The sequence below is a fragment of the Musca vetustissima genome, unplaced genomic scaffold (assembly GCF_032173495.1).
Source record: "Musca vetustissima isolate MV318-11 ecotype Yass unplaced genomic scaffold, APGP_CSIRO_Mvet_v1 utg32277, whole genome shotgun sequence".
NCBI lineage: Eukaryota > Metazoa > Arthropoda > Insecta > Diptera > Muscidae > Musca > Musca vetustissima.
This window is the reverse complement of record NW_026875951.1, coordinates 70,527-92,610: the sequence shown is the minus strand read 5'-3', so window position 1 is coordinate 92,610 and position 22,084 is coordinate 70,527. Positions and strand designations below refer to the sequence as shown.

Below are 22,084 nucleotides of genomic sequence, written 5' to 3'. Positions count from 1 at the left end.
GATCGGATTCTGGTCGGAAATTTTAATATTTTTCGATTTTAACCATACTTGAGTATGGCCACTTTTATGAACTGGTGCGTTGTCCTGCTAAAAAACGAGTCCTTGATTGTTGCTGCTTTCCCAAAATGTCAATAATTTGTCTTCCAAGACTTGAACGTACTCCATTGAATTCATCCGACAACATGGAAATGTCAAATAAAGCATTCCGTGGCTATAAAATGCTCCCAACGTGGCGGTTCCCGAAATATCGTTATTTCTTAATACAATATTTCGGTGGCGGTTCCTTAATGGCCTTGGGAGCATTTTATAGCCATTATTTGACATTTCCATGTTGTCGGATGAATTCAATAGAGTACGTTCAAGTCTTGGAAGACAAATTATTGACATTTTGGGAAAGCAGCAACAATCAAGGACTCGTTTTTTAGCAGGACAACGCACCAGTTCATAAAAGTGGTCATACTCAAGTATGGTTAAAATCGAAAAATATTAAAATTTCCGACCAGAATCCGATCGAGAACATGTGTGGAATCTTGCCTCGTCGTGTCTATGCAGAAAACCGCCAATACCAAACATTATTTTATTTCCACGAAGTGATTATCGATGAATGGCGGTCAATCGATGAAGACTTGCGAATAATTTTGATCAACAGTGTGATGGATAAAATTTTTGAACTTATTCAAAATAAGGGAGGCCGTACCCATTATTTATAAAAGTTATTTTATTTTATTTAAGTTTTTAAAAATAAAATTTTCTAATTTTGGAAAAGTGCGTCTATAGTTATGCAACACCAGCAATTTTGAAAGTGCAGAATTCGGCGAAACCATAAAAAATAAATTAATTATTTTTGTTGAATAATATGTGTTTTTGATCGTTTTATTGTGAACAATAACTTAATGGGTCCATTTTATTTGTCAACTAACATACCAATTGAATTACGGGTGCGTCTATAGTTATGATACGCAGTGTACAAGTGTGGACGACTGTATACACCATATGATATCTATATACATACAAACTAAAGCGAATTCTAGTTTTTAACATCCACAGCAACCAAAATAAACACTTTTATAATAACTGTTAATTTGAATATTCAAATATTTGAGCATCAGAAAAACACACCCATTTCTCGAAAATATGGTAAAAAATCAGTTTATAAATAATTATCAGATTTGAACCTTTGTAGAGACAAAACTACTCGACATATCGATGTAAAATTTCATATTTATTCTAATTGGAGTATTTTCTATCAAACCTCATCAAAAAATGTGTCATCCGTGGTACTTGGTTTTGACCATTTTTGGCCGCGGTCGTGACACTGTGTGTCGTCGAATAGATATGTGTTGAAGCCACAGGTCTTTATAAGACCGATTGGCCTGGCCGATTGAAAGTATATATGTTTTTGTGGGAGTTAGAAACTAAAAAAAATCAGTCTACATGTGCCATCATGTCATCACGTGTCACATACACAAAATCGAACATAATTATATATCGGGCTGTATCAAACATAAAGCGGTTTCAACTTATGATGGTGAACGTATAGTAAAAAAACGTTTATCTCCTGTCCCAAAGTATGTGATATTTAATTTAAACAATTTTTGAATTTAGCACTCCCTAAAGTATGCTACATTTTACAAGTATTGTTAGCATCACCTTTATATAATTTCCCACTATTAGTGTGTTGAAAAACAAATAGGGTGAAAAGTATTTCATATAGTGTGTTGAAATGCGATAGTATGTTATCGCATCCCGAATCATGAATTTTTACTTTAAAATTTAAAGTAAAAATTCGCGATTCGGGATTAAAGTTTAAATTGAGTAAAACATAAATAAAACTTCAGAAACAATGACATCTCCATCTTATATCTACAGTACCACGTAAAAATACGTAGTATATCCGAAGAAGCGCTTTTTTATCGAAAAATAGTGTTCAGCAACGAAGTTTTTTTTTTGGTTCAATGCATCCAGAGAGGTCAAAGTTTGATGCGGTTTATGGGTTGGTTACATTATTGCACCGTACTTCTTCAAAGATGCTGCGAAGCGTAATTTTACAGTGAATGAAATAGTGAGAGCTATATAATTTAGAGGCGAGTTGGATGAACATTTTTATACCCTTCACAACACTGTGGTACAGGGTATTATGTCTTTGCGCATATGTTTGTAACAGGCAAAAGGAAACGATATAGACAAATGGTTCCTTTTTAGAATATGCATAGAATCACTTTCTAAGTCGATTTATGCATGTCCGTCTGTCTGTCCATGTTAAATTGTAAACAAAGTACAGGTCGCATTTATGATCAGAATTGGAATTTGGCATAGATCACTTATTTAGCCCAAGGACGAACCCTATTGAAATTGGGAAAAATCGGTTCAGATTTAGATATAGCTCCCATATATATTTTCGTCCGATTTAAGGTAAATGGGGCACCAAAGTCTCTATATATATTTCGATTTGCCCATATTTGGCATAGCGTACTGAATTGAGTCTAAAATGATGTGTGTTAAGTTTCGTGAAAATCGGTTCAGATTTAGATATAGCTCCCATATACTTTCACCCGATTTAATTTTAATTTTTAAAATTGGCATATCGTACTGAACTGAGTCTAGAGTGGTGTGTATGGTTTCCTGAAAATTGTCCGATTTGCCACACAATTTTGCACAACATACTTAAGTCAAGTTTTGATGAAATCTGTTCGGATTTAGATAAAGCTCCCATATATATGGTGCACCATAGACTCAAAGTTAGGCCGATTGATACAAAATTTTGCACAACCTACTTTAGACAGTATAGCCAAACGTGTATCTAGTTTAGATATAGCTCCCATATAGCTTCGTCCGATCTTAAGTGGGATCCAAGGACCCGAAATATGTCCATTAGAAACAAAACGTGCATAAATTAGTCTAACCTAACCTGTGACAAGTTTGTTTGAAATCGGTTCATATTTAGATATAGCTTCCATATCTATTTTCGTCCGATTTTAAGTAAATGGTGCAACAAATTTACTTAAAACAGTGCAGGGTTTTTCAGAATAGAATGACGTAATTTCGTGTAGAAGTACAGATGTAGGTCATGTATATTTCCGACCGACTTCGTCTTAATTGGGCTGCAAATATTCATGTTAATGGCCTTCTGTTAGGGTGCATCTGTTTAATATACCCATAGTGGTGAAGGGTCTCATATAGTCGGCCCCGTCCGACTTTACTACTTTCCTTACTGGTTATAGTTTCGGTTTCAGTATGGTATGTGTTTGGGTTCAAATATTTATCTAGATAGCACACTTAATTTCGTCCGATTTTATCTCAATGGTCCTTCAAAGATTCTATGACCGTTCTATCTACAGGATATTGTAGATATTAACATGTCTTGCATGTACCCAAAGTTGTGAAGGGTATCATATAGTCGGCCCGTCCGATCATATGAAATTTACAAGTTTTCAAAATATTGCACCAGAAGGAGTGGACCGATATTGTCCATCTTAATTTTCAAGGAAATTGATCACTTTTTTATCGTACCCTCATTAGCCAAAACGCTGAGGGTATAAACGCATAATGCAGTGTCGCATAATGGTGGGTACGTAGATTCTTCTCCTGGCTTTTCTTTTCATTGCAAAACTTAGATCATTAAGCTCGACTCGAAAGAGTATAAATAATCACTTTAAAGAACACTTTCAAATGATCACTGCCCTTATAAGGTAAAATTCAAATAACATTTTCAGTGAAGCTGCTTTCGAAACAGTTTCAACACAGGATCATTAAAATAAGTAAAATGTCTATATTTGAAGCTACATAGAAATTTTACCCCTTCAAAATATTGAAAATTTAGAGATACAGTAATCCATACGAGGACCCATATATCCACATTTCTATACCTTGTACATCCCAGAAGTCGTAAAATCTTTGTACAATATATAAAAGGAAGATAAGAAAAGTAATTCCGTATAGCATTTGTTAATCATCCATATGTGGGCATTTCTATATCCACCTGTGAGGAGTCCTTAAACACAAATAAACTATTTTAAAATAAATAAATTAAAAACTTTATTAAACGTCATGACTACTCACATACGAACTGTTTAAAATCAAATAATATAATCATGAAAAATAAATAATATGAATCGGAATTTTCACTTCAGAGAATTGCACAAAGATGTCGTAATGGTGATGAATATGCATATTTATGACAATGGAACATCATCCAAGCTATGTAATTTTTGATGGATGGCTTCTTCTTTGACTTCACGTCTGAATATGAACTTATAACTGAAGGCTGCAAAGACGGCTGCAGGCAAGGGACCGACCCAGTATATCCAATGCCTGGTAAAGCTGTTGTGCCACAAGGCGGGGCCAAAGGAACGGGCAGGATTCATACTTGCACCTGTGAAGGGACCCTATAATATAAGGATAAAACGTCTTGTTATTATAAAAAAATAATTGCAATTATTATAAAAAAATATCCTTGTTATTGTACTTACAGCAGTAATGGCCAAACATGCAATAGCCAAACCAAAACGAATTGGCACGGAATCATGAAACCTGACATTACGTGGATCCCAGACACCACAACAAATGAAAATCAAAACAGCACTTATAATAAATTCGATTAGGCATGCCTGTCCCGCAGTCAAATCGGGATGCGGAATGGTAACACACAAACCAGTCGAAGGCGAATTAATTGTACTCTCCGGCAATACCACCTTCAGTAAACCATAACCCATAAAACTGCCCAACATTTGACCACAAAAATATATCACAGTCATGGGCCCGGATATCATTTTATAAATATAGGCAGCAATGGTAACGGTCGGATTCAAATGTGAACCGGAAACACAACCAAAACATTGTATCACCACCATGACTACCAAACCGAAATTCAAACACATTTGCAAATGATTGTTGGGGAAGTGTTGTGTGTTCACACAACCCATACAGCCCAGGAAGATCATAATTGCGGTGCCCAGAAATTCAGCCAAAAAGATGCATATTTTGTCTAAGGTATCATTCTTTATGAGGATTTTTGCGCGTAAATTTTTACAGCAACTGAAAATAGAAGAAGAAATACAATTTTCGATTTAATTATTTTAAAAATCTGAAAGCTTGCTGCTTTCAGACTATCAGCAAATCCCCTATCCTTAAGGATAGGGGATTTGCTAAAAATTTCGGTATGTTAAAGATCAAAAAAAGTGTACCAGAGTATCCCAGAATGTTTGGATATTCCTAACATTTATTATTCAAAATGATATTCTCAAACATGATCCAAGTTTTTAAAAGTTAAAAAGATTCGCTAATGATTCGTCTCCTCTTGACCTTTCCACCAAGTTTTGTTCAGGATCGCGATTTATCTCCTCAGAAAAATAAGATATTACATTTGTAGACCCAATATATATATATTCTTGATCAGAATAATATTCTATCGAATATTTCTCTCGGTTTAACCATGTCCCTCTGTCAGTGGGAATTACTATAGAGATCGCAATATTTAAGATAGAACTTGAATTTTGGCACATTGTTCCAAGATGGGACCCACTGGTCCACTCCTTCTGGTACGTACCCAATCCAATATCAGGTGAATGGAATGTCCGGTTGGAGCAACATTTTGCATAACCTTTTATCTTTATCAAGCCTATATCAAGTCCCAAGATTAGACCCAGTATTCCATCCCTTCCGGTACCTCCCTCATAAATGGTCAATATTTTTTAAACATATAAATATAATTTGAAGCGAATTGAATAACCGATTTGATCAAAATTAAATCCGAAACCTCTTTGCTAATAATAAAATCTGTGTATAATTTGGTCCCTTGGCACAGATTGTCAACTGTTTAATAAAAACACATGTGTTATACGAAGCGAATCATATTCCAATCTAAAGTAATAAAAGAGCAAAGTGATTGGCTGATTAACTTAACGATTCATCAAAGTTCAGACGAAACAGCTGCAGCTAGAATCTTAAAATTTGGGATTAGGGATTTTTTTTTGACTGGGATTTTGGAATTTCGCACTGGAATGGACTCGAAAAGTAGTTAATGGGGTAAGAGTACAAAGTGTTTTTTTGGAAATTCGAATTATAGGTATCCGAAGTTTGGAATACGAAGCCAGGTTGAGAAGTAGGGTCGATATAAGTAGGTGGTTTTGGAAGTGTGTACTCATGCACTATATATACTATATTTGATACAATTTGAATTTGGAGCCACAAATGGAGCTGGAATCCTGGATTTTGAAATTACCATTACCTTAGTGTAGGTTTGGGATATGTAGGTAGTTTTGAGAATGTGTACTCATGAGTACGATAGAGCTGGGATACTAAAAATATGGAATTAAAATCACTGTTGGATGTAGGAATGGAGTATGCATGAAGTTTTGGACATTTCTAATGTGTACTAAAATTTGTACAATATGAATTTATGGTAAATCGATAGTGCTGGAATCCTGAAATGGGGAAATAAGATTTCTCTTGGTTATATGACATTGAAAATTCGTACTTATGTGTACTAAATTTGGTACAATTTAAATTTTGGCTGAACCAATAGAACTGAAATTCTAAAATTTGAAGTTAGGATAACAGTTGGGTATGTACGAAATTTTGAAAACTTCTACTGATGTGTACTAAATTTGACACAATTTGATTTTGAGTGAACCAATGGGGCTGGAATCCTGTATGGATATAGTTTTGGAGATTTGTATTTATGGGTACTAAATTTTATACAACTTGAATTATATTGGAAATTTTATATAAGTGTGTACTAAATTTGATTTAGGTAATCCAATAGTGCTGAATTCCTCAAACATTGAATTAAGATTATTGTTGGGTTGTAGGATGTAGTTGTAGGAGTGTGTAGAAAGGTTTGGATTTTTTTACTAATGTGTACTAAATGATATTAAATTTGGATTTATGTGAACCGATCAGGCCGGAATCCTGAAATTGGGAAACATGATTTCTGTTGGATTTATGATGTAGATTATGAACATTTATATTGGTGTGAACTAAAAGCCACAGAATTTGATCAAATTTGTATTTATGTGAATCGATGGAGCAGGAATCCTTAAATTTGGAATTAAGAAATTTTGGAAATTCGTACTTATGTGAACTATATAGTACTAAATTTAGTCCAATTGGGATTTGGGTGAAACAATGAGGTTGGAATCCTGAAATTGGGAAATATCATTAATGTTGGATTGTTGGGGTGGGTAGTTGTGGAAATTGATATTAATGTGTATTAAGGGCACCCTCCCCCCATTCACGGTGTCATTTTTTTAAATTTAATTCGAATCTATACTAATTCAAGAATGTCCCTACAAAATGTCAATTGAAAATATCAAGAACGCTTGAAGATATAGACGATTTATTGCGTCAGCATCAAGGGACGGCTGAAGGGCTTTTCAAACTTTAAACGCGTTTTTCTCCAAACATTGGTTTTGCGAATAGCGGACACGATAACTCAAAAACCAATAACCCAATCGATTCCAAATTTTTATACGTATCTCTGTGAGTGTATAGCTATCGTATGAACTAGGATAAAGTCAATCGGCATAGATCTTCGTTGATTAATTTTAGAGCCATACGAGAGCCAGACATGTACTCTTTCTAACACCGTTGGAATTTTCGGATTCCGACGTTCCAGTGAGGAGTTATCATGCCCGCCATCAAAAATAAGGACTTTTTTATTGCAAAAAACAACAACAAAACAATAACAAACATTTTTTGTAAATTATTTTTCTTCTCTATTAAATCTTCAAATATATACGTGTAAAGTTACAAACATTAATAAGCATTGGTATAGATTTACCAGCCCATTGAAAATCTTGAAAAATTAAAATCGAAAAATCCCTTAAAACTGGGATTCAGTCTGACTATTTTGCAAAAACAAAATTGGTAAAATTTGGATTTTGGTGAAATTACAAATTATAGAGAAATATACAATTTACTTTGTATTTTTGAAAGGTCCACTTTCCGCAAACGCAGTAACGGGCATATGCTAGTACACTATATGAGTCTATCATCCATGGTGAGGAAGGCCTCACACACAACTGCCACAATTTTGAAAAATTATAAATTTAATAAAAAATTGCTTTTTATATTGATTAATGGTAAATTGTCCTACAACCACACATGGTGAAGAATTCAATGCAATGAAAACCGAAAACAAAATGGGAATAAGTTTTTATTCACCCGGAATCAGGAATGCCAAATTTCATCCACATCTTTGCGAAAATCTGTATAAAACCTTAAAAATTTCAAAAAAAAAAAAACGATATATATGGAATTAGTTCAAAAATGTATCTCCCCGTTCAAAAGGCTTTCAAATTCTGAAACTAAAGTTATGTCACAATACAGGGGCTATGTCAAATTAGAGCCTATATTGAACACTTCTACAGAATTTTTTATCACCCTCCTTCGGCACGCGAAATTAAAGCACCTTCGGTTGAAAAATACAGTAAAAGTCTTCAAATTACCTCACATGAGGTGATACCTTTAAAACTGGACTATACCTATACTATATATATATATATATGTCAGCCTCCAACCAAGCCTTTAAATTGGAAAATGTGACTGAACCCTCAAAATATCATTTCGTTATGTCCCTCCCCCTTATCCATACAGCAACTGTAATTCTCATATCCAAAGTTCTAGTTATTTTCCATCGCCCTATTAAAGGTTATACAAACTGGGGGTAACTGTATTCGACAGGCCATTTTGTCCACATCTATTTTGTTTGGTTTGCTTAGCAAAAAGTTAAGTTAGTTTGGTCTAGGCCGTTTAGCTTTTTAATTAATTTCAAAAATTTATATCGCAATTTATTAATCTCTCTCTTCACTTGTATTAACAAAAATTCCAGATTACTATCTTTATTCAATGCATAATCTTCTTCCCTATGGTGACAATATTAGAATAAATTTTCCAACAATCCCCATCGGGCAATAACAGTACTTTATTTTTATTGTTATCTACAGACACTGTGAAGTACAATTCAAACAGTTTATCTTCTATTGACGATCGGAAGAAGTGATATACGAAAATTGGCAATGGCTAGTACCCATTTTCAATATGGCCATGCAAACCAATACACGTTTTGAGGGCTATCACCAAACGATTTTTTATTTATTTAGATCACTTTCAGTTCACATGACACACACATTATACACAATGTTAATACATAGAAAAAATTAAAATAGGGATATGATTTATTGACATGGCACATCCGCACCTTTTAAATGCTTCATCTGCTTTCATTTTTCTTAAAAAATATAAACTTAAAAAACCGGAATTTTATTTCAAAGACAATTTTTAATTCTTATTTTTTTTATTTTTGAAAAAACTTTTTGTCAATGAAGCAACACTTGTCGTTTTGTTCCGCTTACACAAATCTGTTACTTCCTTACATCTTAAGACCACAATTGAAACTGTGTGAGCGTGCGGCAGTCATCTGTGTTGCACTTCTCAAGAGAATTGCATTGGAATATTACAAACTTGTTGTATGACCATCGTCATCATCACCGTCATCAATGGTATTTGGTGTATATTCTTCAATGGCTTGAATTTAATCTTAGAAATCCAAAAAGCCAACATAAAAACTATCTCAAAATATGCGGTTGTTATTGTTGTAATACCAGAATTTCTTGATTCAAGTTTATTCTGTTTGAACAAGTGTGCGGTAGTGTGGTTGCAACGCATTGGTTATTTCTTTGCATCAATCGTTAACGGAATTGTCGGCACTGGCGTAGTTGGTATGGCATGACAAAGAGGAGTTACATATTTGTGGAAGATCGATGTATAATTATATCCTAAGATCGTAAGACTATTAGGAACTTCAAAAGAAAGAAAGTTCAAAAGTCAGATGGGACCGACTATATAATACCCTTCACAACTTTGGTTATATACTAGAAATGCTACTAATGTTCTTATTGTAAGGTACTGTAAGGTATGAACCAATGTAAATCAAATAAAACATACGTAATTCTTGAATAATTTTGGTAGTATATGTACAATAACCTGTTGATATAATGAACGTTGAATCTTCGGGGACCACTGCCATGAAATCGTCTATGTAGGTATGTAAAACTATTTAAATTAAACCATAAACATGTCATTCCGAAATATATGCAACATTTCATTGGAATAATTTATAGGGTTTGGTGTACCATTTGTATGAAATCGAACAAAATTATGTGTATGAGTTATATGTAAATCTGGATCGATTTGAAGGAATATTGACATATGCCAATCTGAATGCTGCTGTACAGTGCCTTGTCCAAACAAAAAAAATAAAAAATTAGAAGGAAATATATATGGGAGCTATATATAAATATGTACCTATTTAAAACAAATTTTACAATCGAAACCAGTAAGGAAAGTTTTAAAATCGGACGGGCCGACTATATGATACCCTTCACCACTTTGGGTACATACAAGAGATGCTAATATATACAATATCCTGTAAATAAAACAGATATATCAATTTTAGAGGACCTTTTTATAGAATCGGGCGAAATTAAATGTCCCCCAAACACATACCATTCAGAAATCTATGAAAAATTCCATGTCAATCGGGGAGACTTGGATTCTTTGGTTTACCATTTGTATGAAACCTAGCAATATAAAGCATGTATGTAAATACAGACCTAATTGATTTTATCTCGTGTATATGGAACAGATGTAGGCTTCTCTGCGAATAATTTACATAAAATCAAACCAATACATATATATGAAAGATATATCTAAATCTATACCGATTTTTCCAACTTTAATACATACCACTCTAAAATCGCCTCTTCCAAATTTCGTGTAAATCGAACAAACAAAGCTCTTCATTAACATAAAATCGGACGAAAATATATTTGGGTGCTTTATCTAAACCTGAACCGAATTCAACAAAACTTCACAGACATCAAACTGGATTTAATTATGTACCATTTGCAAACTTTTGCCGCAATCGGACACATATTGGGAGTTTGGTGCACCATTTATATGAAATCGAACGAAACTATTTATGGGAGCTATATCTAAATGTGAACCGATTTCAACAAAACTACACAGACAAAATTTTATCTTTTGCAAAATTTTATCTGAATCGAACAAATATTTGGACTTTGGTGCACCATTAACATGCACTTCGTATACATCAATATGGACCTATTTTAGTGCGCTGTGCAAAATGTTGTGTCAATCGAACAAATATTGGGTGTTGGGTGCATCTAAATTGTCTATTTTTAGAAAAAATATAAGATATTTTGATTTTTGAAATATTCTACATAAAGTAGCAGACTTTTTTGGATTTTCTAAAGAATGATCAAATTTTCATAATTGTAAATATATACTTTGAATATCTCGAAGCTTTATTTAAAGTTAATTTAAAAAGGCGAATAGAACAACGAATGTATACCGCAGAAGTGAATTTTGATCCATTACATCACATTATTTTTACACATCATTAACGTTGATGGATCATTTGACCTCCGGACCATTTGAGCGGAATTTCATCTAACATTTTTTGACGAAAACACATATGAGAATCGATTGAACTCGTTGATACATAATGAACGTTGCACATTAAATTAGTCCCCTTTTCCACAGGCAAATTTTTATTGGGCAAATTCTGAGTTTGTAGGCGAGAGGGGTGCGAGGAAGAAAAACAAAACTTTTGACTGTTCAGAATTTGCGGTATACGCAAATTCTGCTTTGCTCTGTTCTTTGAAAACAATTTTTTGACATTTCCTTTTTAACCTATTCGTTTTACTGACACACTGCCGGCTTTTGTTTACGAACCTATTGCTTTAATTTGTGGAAGTGAATTTTAATTTTAAATTTTTGACGTTTCTTCCTTTCTTTTGTATTTAGATTCGCAAATTTGGTAAAGAAAAATTTGCTAGTTAAAACGCAAGCGAAAATTTCAAAAGTGAAAAAAAAATTTGCCAAATAACAATTTGCCTGTGAAAAAGAGGACTTGCATCTGGAACCTATATTTCAAGATGTTACAAACGTATAATACTTTCACAACACAGTTCTGTAGAGTATAAATACAGATGAAAAGTGTTCATAATACACGGCTAAGTATTCTCACAACGAAGTGCTCATTTGAAACAAATAAGTACCTCGTAATATCAACGTCAAGTATAATGACACATGTAATTGCCGTTTGCTGTAATCGAAAAACATTTTATTTTAACATTTCACATATAGTGATACAAAATTATCTTAATATTGCGTCGAAATTTCAGAAGGGTCAAAAACCGGGTACATTTGTACCCTTTTTGATTGAAATATTGTTTTCGAATTGGATATATTTCCATAATTTGCGGGATAAACACATGGATACATTAGAGAATAGGCATAGAATCCCTTTCTGAGTCCATGTTAGATTTAAGACAATGTACTGGTCACATTTATGATCCAAATGATATAAAATTTTGCACAGACCACTTATTTGACCCAACGACTAACCCAATTGAAACTGAAGAAAATCGGTTTAGATTTAAATATTGCTCCTATATATAGGTTTGTCCGATTCCACAAAAGTTCGCGCCCTGGTCACAGTGTTAAACCGTTTGAAACAAAATTTTGCACAGCGTACTGAAATTAGTTCAAATTAACGTTTGAGAAGTTTTGTATAAATCGGCTTAGATTAACATATAGCTGCCGTATCAATTTTTTGTCGGATTTTATATAAATGGTGCACCAAAGTCCCTATATGCCATTCGATTTACACAAAATTATGCATAGCATATAAAATTAAGTCTAAAATGATGTGTGCTATGTTTCGTTGAAATCGGTTAAGATTTAGATATAGCTCCCATACTTAACATTGCAAAACGTATTGATTCTGTTATGTTAAGTTTGGTGAGAATCTGTTCAGATTTATATATAGCTCCCATATATGTGTATACCCTTCACCACGCTGTGGTACGGGCTATTATTTCTTTGTGAATATGTTTGCAACAGGCAAAAGGAAACGAGATAGACACATGATTTTGAGAATATGCACAGAGTCACTTTCTGAGTCGATTTATGCATATCCGTCCGTCTGTCTGTCTATCTGTCTGTCCATGTTAAATTGTACTTTTCGATTTAAATATGTTCAGATTTAAATATAGGTCCCATATATATTTTCGTCCGATTTAATATAAATGGTGCACCAAAGTCTCTATATATCATTCGATTTGCACGAAATTTAGCATATTGTACTGAATTAGGCCAAGAGCGATGTGTGCTAAGTTTCGTAAAAATCGGTTCAGATTTAGATATAGCACCCATATATATTTTCTTCCGATTTTGTTTTTGCAAAATAGTCAGGCTGAATCCCAGTTTGTTGTTTTTATAAAAAACAACCATTTATTAGTGGGGAATGTATGGCATTGTTTGCCGAGGGGTAAGGCAGGGAAGACTATAGTTTCGGATCACGCCACTGATCCTCATCAGTTCCTTTTTTGAAATATGAAATATTGCATAGCGTAAAGGATTGAAGTCGTTTCAGGTTTAGATATAGCTTCCATATATATTTTCATCCGATTTCATCTGAATGTTGTACCTAATAACTAAAGTTTGTCCGTTTAGTACGAATTAGTGCAGAACATACTAATCGAGACCTAGCATAACGAGTATTGGGTTTTGTGTCGAGATACATTTTTGATACCGCACTGTGCTGCAGTATAGTTTTCTCCGATACGTCCATACTTTGCTCGATTTCATACAAATGATTGACATTCAATTTTTCATAAATTTGAAAACTTTTCTATGTATGTTTTAATTTAGTTCAAATATCTATGTACTTCACACAGTTAATTTCGACCGATTCCATTTCAATGATTCCCCAAAGATGCATATCGCTAATTTGGTGCAAGACCGGCATAAATAATTGTTCCCTATATCAGATTAAATCAAGCACACTCTAATTGTGAAGCTGTAGAAGCTCCTCTGTCCCATATAAAGTATGAGTAAATTGACTACTAAAACGCATTTTCTGCAAAATCAATTTTTTTTGATTTATGCCGATTTTGAAGCAAATGAGCATCTCTTGTATGTACCCAAAGTGGTGAAGGGTATCGTATAGTCGGCCCCGTCCAATTTTATAAAATATATATATTCTTGATCAGCGTAAAATTCTATGATAATGTAGCCATGCCTGTCTTTCCGTCCGTCCGTCTGCCTGTTGTAATCACTCTAGCGTCTAAACGAATTGAGATAGGTCGCCAAAATTTTGCATAGAGTCGTCTTTTGTCTGTAGGCAGGTTCGAAGATGGGCTTTATCGGTCCACATTTAGGCATAGCTCCCATATAAGGGTACCTACAATTTTCGGTATTTTGGGGTTCTTGAGCGCGTTTTTCAACGGAATTCCCTGAAATTTCCTACATGGGTTGTTATTGGATACTAAAAGTCTTAAAAAAATTATAAATATAGGTCCACTTTTTCTGGTGTCCACCATATAACGGTACTCTTAATTTTCAGTATTTTAGGAGTTTTTATCGTATTTTTCCGACGAATTAGCTGTAATTTAGTATTTTGAGTTCTTAATAGGTACCAAATCCCTCTACTAAAAATTATGAATATAGGTCCGAATCTCCTAACCAAAAATTACAACGTCTGTTAGGATACATATGTAGAAAATATCCGAAGTGGTGAAGGGTATGATATAGTCGGCCCAGTCCGACTATACTACTTTGTTTATATTAAAATAGTTATCTGATTTATTACTCGTTTTGAGTTTGGTTCTAAGACTCTGTTGTAATCATTTCACCTGCGGAGGATAGCGAGATAAAAAATTAGAACGTAAAGTTCGATAATGAACTATAGCCGCATTTGGACCTAGCCCCTGTGTGGAGGTTCCAGAAGGAGTGTACCGATATTCCCCATCTTGGAATTTGAACTAAGTTTGGAAGAAATAATAAGATGGAAAAGTTTGGATGAAATCTACATTTTCTAATGAGGCACATTTTCACCGTGTCAAAGTGTATACACCCTCAATAGCCATAAGGCTGAGGGTATATTTATCCATTAAAAATTTCTGAAATTTGTATCATGGTTACCAAATGGGTTTGTAGAAATGTCGGTATAGGTCCACTTTTTGGTATTTTCCCTATATATACCCAAAGTGTTGAAGGGTACTATATTATCTTCCGATCAAATATATCAAACCATGAAACTATTATAAAACATTCTAGATAAATTCTCTATAATATCAATCAAAAAAGAACAGACATTGTGGCGATGGTATCACATGATTGCGCCGAATCATCCGTGTTTATATAAAACCATTAATTTTCATAGGCCCAACAACATGAGACATCTGGCAAACAGTAAACATAAAATTTACAATACAATTATGTATGTCTGTATATTATTTGCAATGTGTATAAAAAGCTATTTAGGGGAAATATATTCCCAAAAAAATTTCCATTTCAACTGATATGTTTGCAATTAGGAAATAATTATTTGTACAAATTTATGTCTGGCATATGTCACTATGATGAACATTATTTGCCAAATGTCTAGCTTCGAAGGTTTATTTGTTTATGTTATTTAAGAAAAAAAAAACACAAAACTAACTTTGTTGACTTAGTCTCGAATAAGACATGACAACTGTCAAATTATTAGCCAGACTTGAGAATTACATGTGATAGTGAGCATAGATTTGTTTTTTATTTCCGATTCTAAAAATACACTCACATGAGTGAATAAATTTCCAATATTTCGTTGTTATTTACTTTATCTATTAAATCCCTTTTCGATACATGTCTCATAGTTTATTATTATTTTCAATTCCTCATATTGATTGTGTTAATTGATGTTGATTGATTTGTGTTTAAATACGCGTAAATATCTTAATACGGCTTTAATGTACCGATTTATTTGCATTATCACTTAACTCCAAAATGAGGTGTTATTTACCTCCGAATAGTCCGCTGATAAAGATGCTATAATTGAGTAATTAGCATTCACCAAATGTTTGCGTAGATTTTGAATGTTTTGCTTTTTTCTACAACTACACGTGTTGCGTGCTCCATAAAATGTTATTGAAAAAAACGCAAACTCATGATCAAAGGTAAATTTTACAACTTGTTTTTGTTCTAAGACATGTGATCATGATTGATAATTCACATCTTTTTGCAGTCAATTAATAAAAGTTGATGACAAATTTTGTCACCATAATTCAAATTTAGGATTTTTCCACATCATAACAAAAACAATATGCAACGGGTATGTTCAAGGAGGTGGAAAATTCGACGTACGTCAAGTTTTTGAGTTATGGCGTGATGAAATTTTGTAACTGACATTTTAATTCACGATGAAAAAGAGCGACTATTGCAGGTCATTTTTCTTCAGTCAAATCGAATGAGAAATACTTTAGTAAAACATATCCTTCTTCCATCTCGAATCTTTGAGCGTTTATTTCCTCCTAAATTACTTTAACCGTAAACTAAATACAAGAAAAAAGGGGATAATGACGTCGAATTGACAAGAAATTTATATTTGTATGCTTTCATCGTCATTTTGTAACTACATATTACCCGAATTTGTCCTTCTGTGTTCTTAATATACTCGCTAAGGGCTTTCCGCCAGCATACATTTGATATTGTATGAACACCTAAAAAGTTTTGATCTCGTTGGATACCACACAATTCTATAATCGTTCAAAACAGGATTGTGTCGATTCCCAAGAATCGATGAGTCTTGGAAGATTAGCAAAATCCAACGAAGTTTATTCGGGGAAGTTTCTTCGCCAAAACTTAGGAGGTCAATTCGGAGTCATGCTACATAATTTGTTTGCCCGACGTCAGTGCAAGAAGAACAAAAGAAGACGAATTATTGTGCACCATGACCACCAAGGGTTCTAGAAAATCTGCTTAAACTCGCATCCGTTCGGAGAATGTGGGCAATATTGCCAATTTTTCAACATATATCTGAAGACGAGGTTCACCCCTTTATAACTCGGGAATTAAAACCTAATAGTTTTGGATTTATAGATCTGTCATTGCAAACTTTTCATGATATTAGCCTCCAATTATTATTATTTTCGTGGAACGGTAGTAAATGGATGTCAAAAAATTAAATTTTGCAAAAAAAAAATTTTAATATTGCGAATTTAATTACATTTTCTGTGGATCATTTCCGTATTAAAAAATGATCTGATACGGATTTTGATCTGATAGCGAAAACAGAACTTTAAAAACTACAGCCGAAAGAGAGAATTACCCAATTTATTTCAAATTGGTGTGAGTTACGTCATCCATGGTTCTTAATTGAACTGTGTATAGATCGATGTATTACTTTAGGGTGAAAAACAAAATTGGTTACGCATTAAAGGCGTATGGACTTTTTGGGCACTTCCATTCAACGTGTACTACATATTAGCCGTCAAATGTAATTTCGCAAAATATACCTGGATTAGAAAATAACCTTCAGTACTTACTGAAAACCAAATGAGGATTAGGCAGGATTAGATGCAATTTAAAATGTATATTTTATAATATATTTTTTTTTAAGTTTTATTCCTCACGATTTTTTCTTTCCATCGTTCCCACGCTACTCTTTCCCGCCCCTGCCGACGAAGGGGCCACCTCCTCATAACGAGAGGAGCACGTATACCCCATAGTCGGACTATGGAGGGATATGATGGTAGGAAAACTACCGGAAGGAAGGATCTTCCTATAATCCTCACGGTGTGTAAATTTTTCGGTGAAATTCCGCTAAAATAGAAGAATACCTCCAATTTTTTCTGAAATTTATTGTGTAAAATTAAAGCAGTGTGCGGAGCAGTATAGTCGGACAGTACCGACCTTACGATACCCTACACAACTACTACGAAAATCTAAAGAAACCGTTTTAGGTTCATTGCACTCGCTAAATATAATCCCAACATCACCGAAAATTATACCAGTCGTCCTTGACCCTAACCGGAACTTCACGTAGAATTTCAAAGCGATCCGTGCGACATTTCCGCCCTCTGATTGGGTAAAAGTAATACTAAACAGCAGGGACGTAAGCAGGGGGGCCCGAAATTATTTGTTTTTTTTTTTCTTTAAATAAATTTAGTTTTGCAACAGAAACAGAAAAGTGTAAAATGTAATGTAACAATATCCAGGTAAAATCATAAAAAAATTGGTGCCGAATATGCCAAACCACATTAAAAGTGTAAAAAAGTGCATAACTTGTGGATAACATATTAAAAATCCCTTAATATTTTGATTCTTATATATGCAAAAGTGTTCGAATTCTGTTGTTAAACCCTTCACCACACTTTGGTATAGGGTATTATGTCTTTGTGCATATGTTTGTAACAGGCAAAAATAATCGAGATAGACCCATGGTTCCTTTTGAGAATATGCATAGAATCACTTTCTGAGTCGATTTACGCATGTCCGTCTGTCCATCCGTCCGTCCGTCCATGTTAAATTGTAAACAAAGTACAGGTCGCATTTATGATCCGAATTGGATGAAATTTGGCACAGGTCACTAATTGGCCCAAGGACGAACCCTATTGAAATTGGAGAAAATCGGTCCTTGTTTAGGCATAGCTCTCATATAAGGGTACCCCCAAATTTTCGGTACTTTGGTTCCTGAGCGCGTTTTTTAACTGAATTCGCTGAAATTTGGTACTTTCAGTTCTTATTGTGTAGCAAATCTCCCTACCAAAAATTATAAATAAAGGTCCGTTTCTTCGGATAGCCCCCATATAAGGGTACCCTCAATTTTCGGTATTTTCGGATTCTTGGGCTCGTTTTATAACTTAATTCTCTGAAATTTTGTACATTGGGTTCTTATTGAGTACCAAATTACTCCACTAAAAATTATAAATATAGGTCCAGTTTTTCTGGTAGTCCCCATATAACGGTACCCCCAAATTTTTGGTATTTTGGGGGTTCTGATCGTATTTTTTACCGAATTGACTGTAATTTAGTACGTCAAGTTCCTATTAGGTAGCAAATCTCTCCACTATAAATTATAAATATTGGTCAATTTTTTCTGGTAGCCCCCATTAAGGGTACCCCCCAATTTTCGGTATTTTGAGGTTCTTGAACCAAATTCTTTTTATACCCTTCACCACACTGTGGTACAGGGTATTATTTGAGAATATGCATAGAATCACTTTTTGAGTCGATTTCACCACGAAATTTGGCACAGAGTAACAAATTAGGTCTAGAATGATGTGTGTTAAGTTTCCTGAAAATCGGTTCAGATATATATATAGCTCCCATATATATTTTCGTCCGATTTAAGGTAAATCGGTCTCCAAAGTCCCTATATATCTTTCGATTTGCACGAAATTTGGCATAAAGTCCTGAATTAGGTCAAGAATGATGTGTGTCAAGTTTCGAGGAAATCGGGTCAGATTTACATATAGCTCCCATATATATTTTCGTCCGATTTAAGGTAAATGGGTCTCCAAAGTTATATATACTTTCGTCCGATTTTAAGTAAATGGTGTACTAAAGACCCAGAGCTAGAATGGTATGGCATAGCAGAATGGCATGTGTAAGGATTGATGTTAGTGTGTTTACTTATATATAAAGATCGCATTTTTAAGTTCGTTCAATTTCATGTCAATGTTCCTTCGAAAAGACGACATCTGTAAAGATAGATATGTAGAATATCCCCAAAGTGGTGAAGGGTATCATATAGTCGGCCCAGTCCGACTTTACTACTTTCCTTACTGGTTTGAACATATATCTGTATCTACCTTTTAAGGTTTAGAACATTTTCCCGACGAAATGGCTGAAATTTAAAAATATGTTTGCCGACATCTTTCTATGTAGGTCCATCTTTTAATATAACCCTATTATAAAATGGGACGCAACCTATTTTCGGTAATCTAAAGTAGGTATAATTTGGCAATCCGGATTTCCGATTAAAGTTCATGATTTTTACATTGCTCCCATACATAGCCCGTTTAATTTGGTTTTTCATTTTGCAAAATAAACAACAATGATTTTTATAGCATTGTTGTTTATCCGACCATTTTTTGAGAAAATTTTAATACACTCCACTTGGTGCAGGATATAAAAAGTTCTGACCGGCCGAACTTTAAGATTTTCTTCACATGTCTACAGACGTACTGACTCTTTTTAACATTTTAACAAACTCATAGCGTGAAACATAGAAACATTTTAATGCATCAATGTGAAATTGAAATAATACCCAATTGTAATTAATTATTTTTTTAACAAATTAAAAATGATCCTGACTTTTTTGGTGCTAAACGAGTATTATTATATTAAAAGTGCAAAATCTAGAACTAAAAGAGCTAAATTGGGAACACTGTTCCTAATTGGACTATGTATAGATCGAAACTTGTTTTCCCGAGATGAATATTTATTTGGATGAATAAAAATTTGGTAACTTTAGGTTTTGGTTGATTTGACCCTCGGAATATTGACCGACCATCAACTAAGCAGCCGCTTCAAGTATTTGGTAAGATCGCCTTCACCGTGTAAAATATGTGAGGTTCTGCATATAATAATGGCCTTTAGAGCAATCTGACAAAAATAAAGTTTTCGTTTCATTGCACTCGCTAAATATAATCCCAACATCACCGAAAATTATATGAGTCGTCCTTGACCATAACCGGAACTTAATGTAAAATTTCAAAGCAATCATCGCTACATTTCCGGTGGGGTAAATGTAATACTAAACAGTGTCATAACACATAGACACCTTTAAATATTTACTTATTACTCCACATCCGAGCACATTGGTATCACTTTAAAGGTCAACCACTCCTCTTAGATATATACCATAGAATAAAAATTTTGTAATTTTCCACACAAAATACTGGCTTCATTAGCCCACTAAATATTGACCGATCTTCATCAAAACAGTCATACTAATTCCATGGTCAGACCCCTTTCTCTGTGTGAAATTTTGTGATGTTCGGATCATAATTGCGGCCTTAGAGGCAACCAGAAAAACAGACAAAAATAATATTGTTGGCCCATTTCGTCACATAAAAATTAACGGATCATTACCAAAAATAATAGGCGTCTTCTTTGTCCACGACCTGCCCTACATCCACAATTTTGGTGGCCCTTCTTACATAACTCTGGCTTGTATCGTGTTTACAAATTATAATTAACAGACGGACACAAATGTCTAGATCTACTCAGCTAGACGAGATATGACGATCGGTATACTTAAAGGTGGGTCTAATAATTCGCGGCGTTACAAACTCCTGACTTGTGTCTAACATTATCACGCAAAAACTATAGATATTCATAAAAGTAAGAAAAACGTTCATAAATGTTGCTTGAATTGAATTCCCAATGATCACGAAATCGAGGTTGACATAGAAACACCTGGTGACGAACAATAATTCAAGAACTACAGAAAAATAACCTTCAATGGGAAAATGAAAAAAACAATTGCTATTATACCCTATACTTTGTTTTCCAAAAACATGCCAAATTGTAATTTTCTAAACCTCAGCAACCCTCAGCGACTTGCTGGACTCCTCGGGCGATGTGTCTGTGAAAATATGTACACCGATTTCCGAGGGCTGTATCACCGGATGTTCTTTAGAATATGTTAAGCCTGCGGAGGATGGTTCACTAGCTAGTAAATTTTATTGGATCAAATAAAATACAATTATTTTGTTTGCAAAATATGCAATTTTCAAATTTATTTATTAAAATTTAACAAAACAAAAAACATAAATGCATTTATAAAAAAACAAATATGATTGTCAATTTCTTCAAAAACACATTCGAGAATTTTTTACTAAAATTATTTTATTCAAACAGAGTTATTTGACTTTCATAAGGAAAAAAACAAATGAGGCATACATTGCAAGTTTAACTTAATAAATAGTATATTTGTATGTTTTTACATGTGTGGATGTCTTATGAAAAAACAACAACAAAAAATAATATTAAGTTTTTTTATTATTACGCGGTAATAGACATTTTTCTGTTTTGAAAATAAATTCTATATTTGGTGTTTGAAGATTTTACATTCGCTTAAATGATAAAAAAAACTTATTTAGAAAATTGTATCTCATATGGCAACACTGTACTGTGGCAACACTGCAATTAACTTGAGGGGGCCAAGTACGGTGTTCTTAAGAAGACCTAATGATGTGATGTGGGACTGGGACTGAGGGTGATG

General features: G+C 33.8%; 1 protein-coding gene across 1 annotated transcript; it reads right to left on the bottom strand.

Annotated features, from left to right (window-relative positions):
- Window positions 1-4,172: 4,172 nt before the first annotated feature.
- LOC133338482 (aquaporin-like) lies at window positions 4,173-9,418 on the bottom strand. Its single transcript, XM_061546650.1, has 3 exons — window positions 9,375-9,418; window positions 4,470-5,034; window positions 4,173-4,385 (listed from the first exon to the last, which is right to left on the bottom strand). Exons 1-3 carry the CDS (start codon window positions 9,416-9,418, stop codon window positions 4,173-4,175), a joined length of 822 nt encoding a protein of 273 aa, XP_061402634.1.
- Between the last annotated feature and the right edge of the window lie 12,666 nt (window positions 9,419-22,084).